This window comes from Ambystoma mexicanum, chromosome 7p, assembly GCF_040938575.1.
Source record: "Ambystoma mexicanum isolate Mex_15411 chromosome 7p, UKY_AmexF1_1, whole genome shotgun sequence".
Taxonomy (NCBI): Eukaryota; Metazoa; Chordata; class Amphibia; order Caudata; family Ambystomatidae; genus Ambystoma; species Ambystoma mexicanum.
The window spans coordinates 459,955,424-459,972,857 of NC_090939.1; the positions used below are offsets into that span (position 1 = coordinate 459,955,424).

Here is a 17,434-nt window from a genome sequence, read left to right on the forward strand (position 1 = left end):
TAAAGTGTTAAAGGTACACTGAGAAAGCTGCTGTTCTGGAGAGGGCTAAATGTTTACGTTGTGATGCTGGAAATGCATTGGAGGGACAGGGCCTCCGTATCCTTGTCCTTTACTGCTTTTTATCGTGTGTTCTGTCGTGTTTTCCGCGCAGGAGTTCATGTGGGACTCCTGGCGGTGCAGCTCCCTTTCTTTTTGGTTTGGTGAACGGACCTGTGGGATACCCTTATGGCACCCATGGGTGGGGGTACAACCCTGTGCCCTAGTGTATGTTTTTGGGCACCTGTGGGTGGCACGCAGAGCAGGGTATGGGCTGGTGGCAGCTCCATGCTGAATTTGACAGATGCGCGGAGTATCCTCCATTTTGGGATACCCCATGCCCTGCCATTGGGATCAGTTGATTCCTGATGGAAAACAAGATGGCCCCAGTGGCCTCTTGCTTTCTATTACCCATTACCTTGTTTTCCCAAAGTCCTGGGAAGCCCTGACTCTGTCCCTTCCCCCTGACAGGCTGTTGGGTGGAAATGCCATATATGGTGGTGTTGTGGAGGCCCGGCCAGACTAGCTGGAGCCTTCCCGGTGATGTATGTTGTGGGTACCTCCTGTGGGTGGGACCTGGGTGAATAGAGTGTGTGACGAACATGCATTCTGTGTTGTGGGTGTCTAGTATCTGGTGGTTGACACAATGTCTGAGACAACCCTGCCCGAAACCGGTATGAATGCAGCTTGGAGTGTTGAATGGCTCGATACTTGTCCCAATACACATAACTTGTTGTGAGTGTCTGGAGAGAAGTGAATGGCCTGAATACCTTGTGTGCCTGATTGGCTGCCTGCCTGCATGAATGCCCGTAGTCGTGATTGGATGCTTGACTGTGACCCAGCGGAATGAATGGGAGATCAACAGTATATCTGGGGACCTCTCACTGCTAGGAATAGTGTTCAGAAGCTGTAGTCCACTACGACGAGTAACTGGAGTAACTGACGCTTGACTTTGAAACCCCCCGCTGGACGAGAAGGAGTGCTGTGGCTCTCCCTCGCAATCTGAAGGCTGCTGTGTTCCCAAGGACTGATCCAGAGAGCACCTGGTAAGGCGCCCTCTTCCCGAGCTACGAGGGACCATCGTGCACATCTGATCTTTGCCAACGCTCCCTGGTAGACAGACCTTCGACAGGCTGCCGACCCGATACAGGGACTGCTGCGGAACTCCAAGGAGAAGCACTCGGACTGTTGTCCGCCACTGTCGACGACCGCCGTCGCCGACTGGAGCCGCCGTGCTCCCCTTTGCCTAAGAACTTCCATTGATCATCGGACGCTCTCGTCTGCATCGTTACCCGCTTGTCTCCCGCTGGAGAAGGCCCGACCGTCGACGCGCCGCGGAGCATCCACCGGTGGGTTTCCCGCCACCTAAGGACCACAGAGACGCCGACGACTCGACGCTCTTGCTGGCCCACAGTTCTTCATCATCTCTTTGCGGTCCAGAACTATCTGCACTGAGGTGCCCCGCACGCCTCTTCCTTGCAGGACGCCAACGCTCTGTCGTCGACGAGCACCGCTAGGAACGAAGCTGCCACTTCCCTGCCGTAGTTCACCCTGTTCACCGTCGGACATTCGACGACCCGTGACTCCTGCCTTAAAGGGAGGGCACTCAAGAAGGGCCGTCGATTCCCCAACACCTCTCGACGATCCGTGGCTCCCGCCTGAAAGGGAGGCACTCAAGAAGGATTGGTCGACGCATCGTCAGAGAACTCTACTTCACCAGGTACATTTGGGGGGGGGGGGGGGGGGTAAAACCTTAATAGGAAGAAGTGAGACTATTGAACATATGGACTGGGCTTGTGCTATATATCTTTTATTCACAGGTTGCCCAGGTGGGGGGGGGGGGGAAATCTCCACACAGAACTGTGCCTAGTGGTAGGGGTCAGCATTCTGCCTAACGTTTCAACCATTTTACGTTCCTACCTATCTCTAATGCTGGTTTCCTCGTTATTAATCTGTGTGACATTTTAACCGTACAGTTGATACACTTTAATGAGATTCAATAACATTAGTGGTACCACTTTAGAATTGTATATATTTATCATTGACTTCCAAGTACAAAGTGCGTTATTGTGACCGTGTACATACCTTTGAATATTATATAAAGACTGTTTTCAGTAATACAGTGTGTGGACATTCCTTTGTGGGGGTTCGGGGACTACACTGTACTTAAGAACCAGCCTGCATCACCTCCTGAGAAGCTAGGCCTTGATTGCTCGTCCATTGCTACCTTATAGAGAATCTTGGCTGGGGTCTCCTGTGCCTCTCCTCTACCATATAGAGAGCGGAAGTACAGACACCCCCTACCAGTCTTTACATACGTGCTATTCAATATGAAGGGAACTCAATGACCGTGCTCGTTCAGTTTGTTAAAATGATAGCTGTTGTTGAAGTGGAAAGGCACACAGAGGTGCACTTTGCCATTTGGGCAGCAGAGGACAACCTAACGCTGATAAATTGCATCAGCTTATAGATAAATGGATAGATGGATATAGCACATTATATTGCTGATCGGTTTATTTCTGAGCATTCAGACCTTTGGCAGATGAGGAAATTCAAGTATAGTGGTCTAAAGGGATGACCAAATGATGTGATCATGGCTATAAGTGGGGGCACCATGATTAGAATACATATCTGCTGGTTGAAAGGTCTGCGGTTTGGCCACTGTCTGGATTGTGCCGAGTGAACATAGACTACATGAGTCCGGCTTTCGGAAAGCTTTTACGTTTCTCAAGATCCAAGCAAGGAGTCAAGTAACTGTCAGTTTCTGAACAATCGTCGGGGAGGGTACACCCAAAGGAGGCTTCACACATGTTTGAAACAATACCAGTTTAGGATATGAGTAAAAGTGGTTTGACAACAGTTGCAGGCTTCTCTGGGTGCTGATTTCTTCACCTGTTTTGGGGATGCTATTCTTCTGAGGTAGGTAGTAATATCAATGGGGTTTTCTTGTACTTGCTCACACTTGGACTGCCCAGTTCTTTCACAGGGAATGATAAATACAATAAAGTTGAGACAAGTCTCTTTCAAGTATGTTTGTCTCCAAGCCTGGCCCAACATTCACTGAAGAACCCTGATTTTTGTCTTTGGGTTGCCAGGGAATCCTAAGCCTTTTTCAATGAAACTTATTGTTTTGGGGGTTCTCCTTCAGTTGGTGCTCCAGCACGTGGCATTTCTTCTTTAAACTGATAAAGGCAGCTGTGAAATGTCTATCAGCAACTACTGCTCCCATGGATTCTGCCCAGAGGAAGCATGTGGCTGGGCCTCTGTTTTCCTCCTTGCTCTCATGGCTTTGTCCGAGGGGTCACCTTGGGGGAGTCTAGCATATGCTTGCTGCCCCTCTGTGATGCTGCCCCATCGTATTTGTCCGGCTGACCCGCTGGAACCTACCTATTCACTAGGGATCTGGGGAGGAGTATTACCTGATCACCCACTTCTTCAGTTTAGTTTTAAGCTTCTCTCCTCTAGCAGGTACATTTCTTCTCCAGCTGCCACTGAGGGGTTGGCATTGTCTATTACTATCACTCCTTCACAGGTGGTCAGTCTTCTTTAACAAACAACATCCTCTTAAATGGTACACCTCAATCACAACCTCCATCTTCCAGCCTGCAACGCCGTCCTCCAATCTTCTGCCGTCTCAATAGATCTCTATCTTGGTATTCTCCTCTAAAACCTCTTTTCCTGCACCTACTCTTATACTCTGCACCGGGAGACTTGCCAGGCCTGCCTTTTAAACCCTGATTCACCCTCCCTAGGATGGACTCTAAGGAAAATTGATGGACATACGTGGTGTGGACTAGCTTGATTTTGAATTGTGCATGTGGTTTTAGGGTTAGGTGGTCTAGGAGGGTCTGGGTCTAAGATCGTTTTAGGGCCAGCTGCCCTTTTGGATTTCAAATTGTGACTGGTTATGTGAAATGGCCCTCCTCTTCCTTTGCAATCTGTAATGAGTTTGACAAACCAGAGGTCACTGTAAAGAAATAACCAGTGTGTACAATGGGAGTCAGTAAGTTCCCACTGAAGCCTTTCTGCTTGTAGGAGAAATGACACTTTGTGTATCCGGTGGTGTTCATATAATAGGTAGACAATGGGAAGTATAGAATGTATCTACGTGAGTCTCAGATTGTGCGAGCAAGAGCCTTTCTTCTGTGTTGCAATAATAGTTAATTAGTCTTGTGGACCGAGCTGGATGTATGTGTATTTTTTCCAATGCTGCTAACGTAGATATGAAATGAAAATACTGTTTGTGACTTACTCCTGAGGCCTTGCAGTAGAGAGTAATTTGAGAATTAACATCAGGAATCCACGTTTGACTTCGCACAAGTGCAGAAGGTATCCTTGAATCTGTAAAATATATCTTTATTTATGAGGCTTTCACATTGAATATGTTAAAGTGACAGACCTGCTTTTTGTTCCCAGGTGACACTTTTGTGACTGGAAGGAACAACCTCTCTGGAATCTGGATTGGACTACTAGAGCGAACTGCCAAGTCCTTAAGAGGGAAGTCCCTTCCCACAGACCTCATCGGGGTTCCGAAATAAACTCATCTGACCAGTTCCTAGCTCTTCCAGGGAATGCAGCAAGGCTATTCTAGGGAACCACAGTTTATCTCCTCCAGTCCCTGCATCCACTAGCTTGCGGTGGCCCTTGTCTCTGACTACCCTGATGCCTTTTCCGAAGATAAAATACACCCTTATCAACCACTAAGCCAAATCCCTTCACTCGTAACAAGTCCTTTTGTCAACTTATCCATTAGACCCTTTCTTATCCTGATTTCCCATCTTTTTCCTTTTCCCCTTGTACTTGGTTCCTATTTTCTTTCCACTTTTGTGGTTGGTATGGGAGAATGAAGAGGCATATTGCATCACATTCGGTCATGAATAGGCGAAGTATACAAGACCTAGATAAGTCGTGTGTTTTGACTGCATGCTTTTGACATTTAGAAGCAGGAGCCTGGTATCTAAATGATTTAGTGAAATTGTTCTTAGAGTTGTATACTTGCGTCTCCAGATATGCTAGGAATATGGTGTTTGGCTATTAAACATTTTCTACGATGCGACCTGAGCTTGAATTATGAAGTCAATGGACAACCAAGTAAGAGTCTTATGATAAGTAGAAAGATAGTTGAACTTTCTTAAATCAGAAATAATCCAAATGGCTCTATTCCAAACAGCCTGTAAGTTTGCCAAAAGTTGTAGACTGAAGCAAAGTATCGAAAGCACAAAAGCATTGCAGCCTGACCCAGGCATTTTCCGTGATCTTGAGATAGTACAGGACCAATTGTAGATGAGGAATAAAGGAGAACAAGAGCAGATATAGCCGTATTTTTAACTTTGGGCTTAGAAGTGCAATTCCTATCAGCATAACTCTCTCATTCTCAGCAGTAGAAACAGGATTGGAAGTAGAGCCAAGAAAAGGGTAGCCTATCCATACCCAGTACCTCTGTTTTTTTCTCCATTTAATGAAAAGCCAATTGTTGTTATACACTGTTGAACCTGTAGGCCCACTGGAGTGCCATCAACACAATCACTATGAAGATTCAGCAGGCTGTTTATCGTCTGCATATAACTACCAAGCCACTTTCCCAGGGGTGTGATCAAGACACAGTATCTTTGCGTTCTATTGGATGTAGTGAGGACATATCTATAAGTCAAGGGGCTTAGCACCAGAAATTCTAGGTCCGGTATACCTAGGCATGAACACTACCAAGATAGGAGCATTAAATGTTAGTCCACTACACCCTACCCCGCCTAGAGACTGTAAAGGAGACAATATCGCCTACTCTTTCTTCCTGCCTGGTCTCTATAAGGTTGTCCATCATTGTGGGTTGTGGGAAGAATGTGGGTGTTGTGAAAGACCGAAGGGTCTTTCCCTGCCTACCCCCTGGGGATCTTCTACGCAGGTAGCAAGGGGCAGGCCCTCGTTTTTGGATCCCAACCCTGGAGGCGGACAATCGACGGAGGATCGAGGGCCCTCCTTACCAATTTCCCGTGGACCCAAGGGCAAGACATGGTATTCCCCCCCTTTTTAATCCAGACCTATCTTACCCTCCCTCTACTCTCATAGGGTATTGTCATGCATGTCCTGCTCTTCCCCAAGTCCTTCCGACAGACATTCACCCTCGGAGGAAAGTTAAGGGAATATAAAACCCCAGGGCAGCAAACCCCTTTTTGTACCTACGACACTGACTTACCCTCCTGTCCCTCTAATCTTATAAACTACGGTAAGACCCAATCTTTTCCTTCCCTGTTAACCTCATTTACTGAGAGTACCAGAGTGAAGGAACCAGAACCACCAACCTCTTCTTGTCGTCATCGTGATAAAATGAGGAGAAGATTTGACATATCATAGCCTAACCCTTGTGAACATTACCCTAACATTGAGAAAGGGAAGAGAAAGCTATCAATACGGCTTTCCTGTCATAAGGATACCCTTAGACCGGAAATATGGTATCCCCCCCCCCCCCCTTCCTTGATAATGACCTACCCAACCCCTCTTCAACCTTCATAGGATGTATTCAGGCACACACTTCTCTTTCCAACATATATTACTTCAATAATGTGATGAAGAGGAAGTCAGGAGGAGTACAGACTTATACCACTATGGTACTGGGACGAAGAAGATGCAGACCAAGGCACATAAACACCTTAATTTTCTGTGTTCCACTAACCAGGCAGGGTCAGACAATTGACAATAACCATGCACACCTGCAACCTGTCAGGTGCTCGGAGTATAAAAGGCACCCAAGCATTCAGTAGTTGGAACAAGTTGAGAGGAGATCTGTGGTGCTGTGGCTGCCCGAGACCAGATGGGGAAATCAAGGACGCCAAGGGTTTGCATGAAGGAGCGTCCTATAACAGCGTGGCTAGAAGCCTGCCACTCCAGTTGTGAGACAAGGTCTGGAAAAGGGGAGCGGGGGGCTTGCTAATCCGATTTTAGGTGAATGCAAAGAGCTTGTTCCCCTGCACCAAGTCGGAGACCCAGGAGTGTCTGAGGGGCAGGTGGGAAGACCCTGACCTCAGACTGCACGGACGTTGTTGGTAAAAGGAAGGAAGGAAACACAACCGGAGAGGTAAGTATATAGTGAAAGACGCATCGGGTGAAACTGACATGAGTATTTTGCTGATACAAAGTAACAGAGGGGTCGCGTGCAGGAGAACACGTTCACGAAAACTCTGTAGCTGAATAGGAAGCTCCAATGAATAAAGGGGAGCTTTGCACAGCACTGAAAACTGAGGAAAAATGAGATCCAAAAAGGGGGAGCTGTGTGAAAACCAAAATGGCAGCAAAATTATTTTCCACTAAACCAAGAGTGTTGAGAAGCATTTGGACGGTCCCCCGGCAGGAGGCTGATCCATGAGGGCCGCAGAGACCCCACAAGAAAAACCTGAGCACTCATACAAAGTAGGGTGCCTGATTGTGCGACCTGTAGTGGGTAGACTGTGCAGTCTGACAACTGTGCCACAACCAGGGGACCCCTAGCTGTAAAAGAGAGCTGCATAAAGTACACAGGATGCAAACCGAAAGATTTAGACCAGGAACCAAGCGAAGAGTGAAATTTTCTTTATGAATTTAACTTTACTTTTTAACAGGAGGCAACATTGAACCAGTTGAGTATTTTTGAGTTGGAGAAGAATCCAGAGGGTCTGGCTCAGAGCGAGGGAAGCCTGAGGGACCAGTTACAGAGGCGCATCCTGACAAGAAAAAGATACTATGAACTTTTGTCAAGCCAATCTGAGTTGCCAAGTGAATCCTGAGAACCTGTGGAACTTTACTTTGAACGCTACCCGAGTGCCTTGAACTTGGGGGAAGGGAGCTACGGAAAAGCTCCATTGCCACATTAACTTTGAACACTATTGAGTTGGCCAAATCCCATGCACACTGTAACTCTGTAAAAGTGAGGGCAAGCATAGGTTTTGACGCAGACAGTATTTTTCTTTTGACAGACTGACTTAGAATTCCCTTAATTTTCCTTTCGTTAGGGAACATTCCCACATTAGAGCTAAGGCGAGTTTCCCATCCTGACCATAAAGGTTTTGAAAATCTACTTACCTGTCTGTGTCATCTCTTGATACCATGCCGGTCTCCGTATTGATTCCTGAATAATGTTCTAGGTTCTAGGTGTATGAAAACAATAGGTCCACTAGGACAGACTCTGGATGACCATAGTCTTTTCCACAAAGTCACAAACGCAGGAAGGGATTAGTGCCTTTGTGTGCTGTGATAAATCTGATGCTCGTTACTTCTTTCCTTGGGGTAGCCTCTTCCCATGTGGCCACGGGACGGCTGCCGCTACCTTATCCTGGCCCTGGGGGTAGTTGTATGAGGGAGGACTACATGGGGCAGGCAACCCTCGGGGTGGCTGGGGGGGGCAATGACACAGCATTGTCGAGTGAAAGTGCATACCCACCTTTCCTTTTTAGGTAAATCCCCTCCATACCTCAATCCTTTATGACGTACTGTGATTGTTCTCCTCAAATCTAGTAAGGAGTTTTCAGCATCCAATGAATAAACCTAGAACGACTTATCAATCCCCTATGCATAGAAATACTGGGATGAGGAGCCTAGACGGAGTAATGAAGCTCAATGAGCCCGAGAAGCACATCACACGCTATAGTGTTTGCAAACCTATCTTCGCAGAATATACTAGCTCGCCACCAGCACCTATCTCCTGCAGTACCCGCCAAGGATCCTGTCTCCCCAACCCTCTACAACATCTTTACTAAACCACCTTTTCACCGCCTAGACTCCTACACCAACTACGATGATACCCAAATTCTCCTCCACCTCTCTGGCAATTACTGATTACTGAGAAACTAAACTCCATCTTCCAAAACATCTAGGCATGGATGGCCACGCACCTTCCCTGTCTTAACGACAAAGAGACTGAAATCCTCCCTGTGGGCTGCCCGGTGTTCAAAAACCTCAACTATCAATACACCTCCTTCACCACTGATGGAATAACGATCCATGCTTGAATGACAGTGAAGACACTATGAGTCTACCTAGACACTTCCTTCTCAATTACGCTTCGGGTCAATGCAATTTCATCCTCGGCTGCCCACACCATCAAACATATCAATGCCTGCCGAACCCTTCCTGTGGGCTGACGGCAGCCTCGCCATTGCCCGAGCCGTCATTGGCTCCAGACTGGATTATTGCAATGCTCCATTTGCTGGCACCTCTGAGCACAATATCCACGAACTGCAAATAATCCAAAACAATGTGCTCTGTGCGGCTCTTAACATTCTGAGACGAGAACCTATCTCTACTGCAAAATGGAAGGCTCACTGACTCCCTATAAAAGAACGGATCAACTTGAAAACGCTGTTAATCACCCTCAGGTGCTTCTCTAACACTGCCACCCACCTCTCCCAGAAAATTACCCAAGCACAGTCAACAAGACCGACCAGACCTTCCTACGCCAACCAGCTCATCTTGCCCACCCAGAGAGATGAACAATCATACTGGACCTTTCACAATAATCTGCACACCTGGTTCGTTACCTAGAACATTTCTCCTCTGCCTTTCTTCAGAGACTTTTTCCTACATGTACAACCTTGAATGACCACTCCTGCAACTTGGCTCTGCAACAGCGCCTTGATGGCTATGGGTTTAGTGCACTTTATAAATGTAAAAATAAATAAATGGGTCCCGGGACATTTAAAAATCCCAACCAACATGGTGAAAGGAGACTCTGCCTGGGAAAGGTTTGTCCTCTCGGTGTGGACCTAGGGACTTTTGAGCCACAACAAAGACCATGGAGCTAGCAAGCTCAAAGGGATGGAAAAGGAAGGAAGACTGCAGATGCTGCTTCACCGTGTCAGAGCCGCGACAGGACGAAGGAAGTCTCGCTGGTGGCCCCAGTAATCGAGAGCAGCAGCGAAGCCGCCCAAACACTGAGGGCTCCACAGCAAGGCGTCAATAACGACAGAGGCAGGAGCAGCTTAATGAATTTAGCAAGACCATGCAGGAGAGGCGGGACTCTTGAGCGCTTGTACCAGTTTGCCAAAGAAGAGCAGTGTGAAGGGAAACTGGGACCCTGGGGCACTCAAGAGATATTATCAAGGACAGAAAAGGGCAAGCAAAGTGAAAGAAAGGGAATTTAAGACAGGTTGTCTGATTTATTTGAATGTGAGAAATATACAACAAGGTGAATGCGAGGCAATGGCAAGTTTGCATGTTTGCAAGTGTGCAAAGAATCTCCTGTGAACGTCCTGGCAGTGGAGTAGACGAGGCAAAGTCAAGTCTAAGTTGTTTTGTTGAGGAAAATTCATGCCCTTAGGAGTTTCTAAATGTTTTACAGAGATCTGGGGAAGGGAGACCGTGCCCCAGGAGTGAACTGCGACACCAAGGGGAAGGAAGTAGCCTCTGAGCCCATAAAGAATTTTGGTTGTGTTATTGATTCATAGTATTGGTGAAGAGCAACCTAGGTAAGGGAGCCATCCCCTGGAACTGAACCTTTGTGTTGGAGTTAGATTTTTCATTTGATCTTGAAAATGTGTGCACTTTCAAGCCCAAAGCCATTATCTTTATCACATTAGTATTCATTTTAGAGTGTGAGTACTTGGATAGGATTACGGACACTGGTCATTTTGCTTTGGCCATATTGACACAGGATAGGCCCTTTGTTTTTTTAGTTGAGGTATGGGCAAGGCAGTTTCCAACCCCTTTTATTTTGAATGAAATTTTATAGCCAAAACTATAAGCTCTGTGTCCGCTTCTCATTCTTGGCTCTTCACTTTGCTCAATGGTGGCTACTCATGAGCTCAGCACACCCTGCGCCCCCCTGACATGTCATATTCTTCTCAATGCACAACATCCTCCCTTAGGCCTTCCCCCACTTATCCACTATCGACCATACTGACCAGGAGCCATAATGACCATGACCATGAGCCTTCCTAGTCCCCCCTTGTTGTTTGGCATTATTCAAGCATTTGGAGTACATACAGTAGATGATGGCATGGTGTCAAAAAACTGCTACGGTCTGCCCTAGCAGTTCCCAAATACAGTATTTTTACATTTTTTCTTCTGTTCATTTCAAAGCTTTGACCTATATTTTCAAAGCATGCTAACTGTGTAAGGAAACTTCAAGAAAGTTTGTTTTTAATGCTGAGAAAATAAAGAGGGATATATTGACTTGCTTATGTTTAGTACATTTTTGGTGAAGATTTTCATTTAGTTTCCTTCCTTTAGACCCTCCCCCTTTTAGTCCTAATAATAGTAATAGTTTCCCTCAGCCAGTTACATTGTTTTATATGCACCTAAGATGCGTACCTTTGGTAGGAACCGAATGCTTGCTAATCAACATTAGGAAAATAACCAAAGTGACATTTTGGCTAACATTTATTTCCTCTTCAAATCATAGAAAATGTGCTTTTCATCTAACCTTGCTATAGCATGAAGACTCTGGTGATTGGAACTAAAGGTTGATCTTTTTCTTACAAATGCTTTGGTTCCTGCAACTTCTAGGTGAATCGCGAGTTGAAAAAGCTACTTGTTGCATCAGTCGGGGATGATCTACAATATCATTTTGAACGCATGGCTCGAGAGAAAAATCAGTTGATGCTAGAAAACGAGGCCCTAGGACGCAACATGTCTCAGCTTTCTGAACAACTGGAGCGGATGTCCATACAGTGTGATGTGTGGCGCAGCAAATTCCTAGCCAGCAGGTGAGCACGCTGGGATTGTTTTGGAAAACCTTTATAAACGTTACAGCATAAACATTCATAACACATTGTATTGAAAAGGGTATTTCTCCCCAGAGACCAGCCCTTATTAACATAAATAACCCTATTTCACCGACTTACAGGTCCGATCTTGCAAAGCAATGAACTCCTCACTAGAGAAATCGCACCTTCAGCATAAATTTAGCATTTATTAGACACAAAGCATAATATAATAGAACAGTAAATATAGCAGCAATTTGGGAAATGATTGATTAGCGAAAATCGCAAAGCTCATTAGAGAAACAGTCTTACGTCCCTTGTATGTTATTATCAGCGCTGAGGGTTCCAGGCCCTATAAAACGAACAGCTTGCTCAGCCAGCTCTAATAGAGGACAGCGCCACAAGAAGCCGCCTAGGTCATCACCATGCTCTGGGCACCGGCTCGATGCGAGTCCGCAAAATAATCCCCCAATGAGCCATGTGGACATGCATTCTTATAATGTCGTGGTCAATCAGCATAACACACTATTCCAGAACGTTCTCAGTGCATAACATGTTGACTGATGGAAAAACCCAACTCAGTAAGTTTCCAACGCGCACTCCCTTCTCTTCGCCTCCCAACTTGGAGCCTCCATCTGCGAAAGCGCAGGAATGTTTATCAGTGAGTACGAGGCCATACCATTCCTTCTCATGTGAAAGGATTTGTTTACCAAGGATGGCAGAGCCACTACAGCGAAAAGAGGAGCTGAAATAATATGCATCGCAATTAACCCCTAGTGAGCAAGCTTTACCGGCCCTGTGCTTCACTAGCTAGTGCCATAGTACCTCGACTACAAAGCCTGGCTATCCAAGCACTATAATGCTTTAAGCACTCAAATACAGGTCTCTATTAGCTACTAAACTTGGGCATCTGCCCTGCCTTTCTATGCACAATGCAACGTTCCTTTCATTTGAGGCCTGCACCTTCAATGTAGCTCCTCATGGTACTTATGTAGACACTAAGCTTTGTTTCAGCATTTAGCACATACTTTGAATAAAAAGGACCTCATATCTGATAGGGTTAGCCCAGCAGGCGAAATTGCACTTTCTATTCCACTACACACATTTCCGGGCTCAAATTTGTAATCCGTGAACAGTAATGCTACAGAAACTCCTTGATCTCATCTGGATTTTTGAGGAAATCCAATTTGGTTTTTACAAATCCACTAAAATAAGTAAATTGTACTTTTTTAAATCCTGTGATAAAACCAATGGCTTGATATCAGATTTTTATGAGTGTTACTTAAATTGTTGGGTATGCTATGAACCTATGCTGGTGTCCTCTTTTCTTTCCTTCTCTGCTATTTTGGAACTGATAGTTGTAATGACCTGGAAACGAATAGGTGTACTGTACCAGTAAATTCTATCAATGGGTTACTTTTTGCCCAAACCCTACCGCTATAAAGACCTCAACAGCCGTGTAGTATTAACTGCCTCAGTGCTATTAATAAGAGGCTATCCACTGAGGAAGTAGACCCTCCTATCCAAATATCATGCTAAAAGCATGATACGGTCTGACCTTTGTCCTTTTGACCCGGCTCATATCACTGCTCAAGCAAACCCTACAAGGAAGAATGAATCTTTTAAAAAGTATCAATATAAGCCCGTATGTATACCTTAGTTCCTTCGCATCAGGGTATCACCGGATTGCTCCTTGTGGAGCTTTAATATTTTCTTAAATGTGTACCTTGACTAGCAGCATTGATGTAATTTTTTGAGTGGAAAAGGGAAGGTCCTCCCATGTATTACACACCTACCCTTCAACAAATTATGATGGACCCAGATCCCTAGCGGGGAACAATTGCCTGCAAATATTATGTCAGTACTAAGAGCCAGTCTGATATTGGATGTTGAGATATCCTTCGTGGTATTTTGAGAAAACAGATGTTGGTCTTTCCTCTTACTGTGGAAGGACTGTTAATATACCTCATCTTAGTGGATTTGGTGTACATTGAAAAGAAATGGCGAAATAATTGGTCACGTTTTACCTATTGGGCTTGTTACTCCCTCCTTCCCAGAAATAGCTATACCTTGTGAAGTTAGTTTGCTCCTCCTAAGGTTATTTCAAATTAGTCCCTCACCACTGCATATATTTTGAGAACTGATCTTAGAATCAGGGAAGTCACATAGTCTTGTTTACATCCACACCACCAGGAACTCTTTTCATGTTGCCCCTCCCTAAAGGAAGAGTGTCGGGACCACTGTGAGGGGCACACGTTGTGCCACAAGCAGGCTCGCACCAGAACCCTGAGGGCCTTAAAACCACTGCAAAAGGGCTGTTCAAACTAGGTCCCATTTATGTACATGGGCCTTTAAATCCAACATGGAAGCACCCACACAGTCTAGTTCTAAGAACCAAGCCGTGCAGTCTAGTGTTTTGGGTGTGACAGGCCTGGAACTACTTTCCCTAGTACTACTTTACCTGTGCTATATAAAACACACCCTGACTGCAGAACACGCTTCGTGTTATTCTGCAACCAGCAGCGTGACGCTCACTGTGTCCAGCGCCTGTAATCCTACAAGAACAAGATTATTCTGTCTTACCTCAGAAAACACCATCCAACACTCCGCATCTCAACTGAGCTGCAATCTGTGCAAACCGAGAGAAGAAGAAACATCAATCACCTGTGAGTACTAGCTTAAGGTCTTTCAGCAAACCGCTACCACAGCTGATGTTCGAACATTGCGACCTGCAATAACGAGAAAGCGAAAAACAATATTTTTTACGCGCGCTTCCAAAACATCGAATTCCATCGCGCTACGCCACGCTTGCATCCAGAGCACCGCAGCAACATCTGCAAAGGAAAAGAGATATATTCAGGTTTGCTTTCAATATTAAACAACCACAACGCACTGTACTTATCTGAACGGATTCCGGGGGCCTGTTTTTCATCGCGCTCTCATCCACTCGCAGCACCACAGCGCCCTGTGAGGAGGAGGAGAAGAAGAAAACACAGGTTAGCTTTAAAAGACAATAAAGGCGCTGCGCTTCGCACTTTCTCTTACCTAGAAACGTGCCTCTCCATCCGGCACGCCAGCATCAAGACCTCCGCACCTGAAAAGAAGGAGATAGACATTAACGAATTTCCATCATAAACGGAACAAAGACTTACAATTAACAAACCTTCCTGCCTACCAGCAGATTCGGGGTCACAGCAGGTCTGGGCCCAAGGAAGGCTTACTGCACCAGTGAAGCAACTCGGGCAGCTCGCCAACAAACGTCAAGCGCCCCTACACAAGAAACGCAGGACGGAAAGCTCACCCTACAAATAATAGCTTCATTATTCAGCACTGGGCAACTACGCATCCAGGGTTCCAGATCTCAGAGCCTTCCAGACGCCTGCGGGGATATCAGGTGAGCGTAACAAAGAGAAAGAGGAGCTTGTGGCCAGCAACATTCTCTTCCAAATCCCACCTAGCATATGTGCCTTTACCTTTTTCCCATGTAGCTGGCATTTCATCATAGACCTTCAGGGAACAATCTTCCTAGTTCTTTCCTTCCATGAAAATGTGTTTAGCGTCTCTACTAACCACCTCCTGCCCTAGAGGTACTTCGAGCCCTGGGAGCTTTTTGCAACTCTTTATCAGCTATCAAAGCTGCCCTTGTACTCGTTCTCCTGGTAAACTGCTTCTGTTTCCGTTCCTGATCACTGCCATTAGTTTCGCACTCCCCTTCTTTGCAAATCTTCATATTTTGGGTGAGCATGCATGAACTGGACTTGTTAGACCCCCATCACAAATCCCATCACTACAGTTTGTACTCAGACTAGCATGTGCAGGATTCTGGCTATGTGTGACCTTTTCTCTGCCTCGTGAAGAATGCACCACAATGAGCTCTAAGGAAGAGATGCTACAACCGGAAAACAAACATTGAAGGCATGTAATAACTGTACTCCCACTGTATTGGAGCTGCCTACAATAGAAACCTCGAAAATGCATACATTCCCTCACTCTCTCGCAGCCACCATTTTCTCAGAGCTTCATTTTCATTTATTGGTGATTTCCTTTAGTGCATTATGTTACGAGATAAAACTGCACCAGAAAATCCAAGTCATCTATGTTTCCACATTTAAGATGTTGTCCAGTAGTAATTCTCAAGAAGGGTTGCATAAATCCATCAAACATAACTAAATTGAGGGTTGGAGTGGGGTTTGCTTATGCTTCTTGGACAACCCCAAATTCTGTTTTACATTTTGGGGTATAGCAAAGTAACTGAACATTTTTTGCAAGCTCCCTGGCTATATGCGCTTCCACAGGGACGTCTGATAATGTGCGTACTCCTACGTCCCATCCCCTTTCCTCCATACTTAGACATTCCTCCATCCTATGGGACGGGACCGGAGCACTTTGTAAAAAGCATCACATTTTTCAAAAATGGGTCCTTTCTCTCATTTTTTACGCAGGGTACCGCACGTGGCCGTAACCCCGCCCTCCTTGGCTCCGCCCAGTTCTTTGCCCATCAATCCTTTTCTCCGCTTGTTTAGGACTGGACGCACTTCCATCTTTGGAAGATTTTTTTCATTCCAGTTTCCCCTCTATTGCTCTGGCTTAGCTGTCGCGTGGTAGTCAGTCTATGCCGTTTCAGCTAGACTTTCCAAATTGTTCTTCTTGTCAGCGCACTTTGCTAGGGCGGATCCCCATTCTCTTTGTTTAGAGTGTTTGGGTCCGGACCACCGGTGAGGACTCGTGCTTTTACTGTGACTCCCTTTCGGTCCGGGCGCTTCAATGTCGTTTAGAGTGGTGGGAGGAGGTGTTTCACCACACTCCACCAGCGCACTTTCAAACATTCATCGATGAGAAGAAGAAACGCCCGGTGAGTTCTTTACTTTTTAGAGAACCCCGACCGGGGGACTTCTTCCCGGTCCGGCAAGAACGTCAAAAGCTCTGTTACCGCGGCTTGCCCTTAGGTGCCTTCTAGGCCTAAAAAGTGTACCAGAGTTTTCTCCGAGGGCCTTCGTAAGGGGCCTATTGACATCGGACTACAATCCGAGGTCCCCCCTGTGGGGGCTATTTGTGGGCCCAGTTCTGAGGCGTCTGGTACCGGAGCTTGCTTCGAGGTCTCCTTGACTGGAGCTTCCTGTATAAACACTGGGGTACGCCCTGAGGCCTCAGTTGAGGCTGTTGATACCGAACAGAAGTTCGAGGCCTGTCGTGAAGAGTCTTTTACTGGACTCGGGTCCGAGGTCCCTCGTTTAGGGGCTAAGGTGACGAACAGTTCTGAGAGGCCTGTTAGGGTCTTGTCGGTGAGGTGTGTTCCTCATCGTTCCCGCTCCAGCAGTGACTCCAGACCTGTTGAAGGGGCACGGAGTGAGGTCTTGGATCGTATTCCCTCTGTTACCGGTAGTGCCGCGGTCCTTCATTCGAAGGCTAGTTTGGCTGATAGCATGTCACAGAAACTTCCTAGGCCACGCAATACTGGCTCAGCTGAGGTTTCTTGTGTTAAGCCTAAGATGAAGACCCCTGACCCACCTGTGGAGACCCCTGCCTCACTTTAACACGTGTCACAGTTCTCCACAGGTGCTGACAAAATGGCAGCTTTTCCCGTGAAGACCACAGCGGCCATTTTGGATACCTTCCTTACAACTACGCCATCGGATCTAGGTGAGGGGAGTGGTTTTTCAGGTGAACATCGGTTTCCTTGTGCACATCTGTTTCGTCCAGTTTGACTGGAATGCTCGGATGCCCCTACCGCA

General features: G+C 46.3%; 1 protein-coding gene across 2 annotated transcripts in view; it reads left to right on the forward strand.

The window, feature by feature from the left end:
• BLZF1 (basic leucine zipper nuclear factor 1) overlaps nt 1–17,434 on the forward strand; it is a 343,666-nt gene that overhangs the window by 87,286 nt on the left and 238,946 nt on the right. For both annotated transcript variants that reach the window (XM_069636476.1, XM_069636477.1), the window contains one exon: nt 11,506–11,705. In XM_069636476.1, coding sequence (XP_069492577.1) covers nt 11,506–11,705 — 200 coding nt within the window. The remainder of the gene's footprint in view (nt 1–11,505; nt 11,706–17,434) is intronic.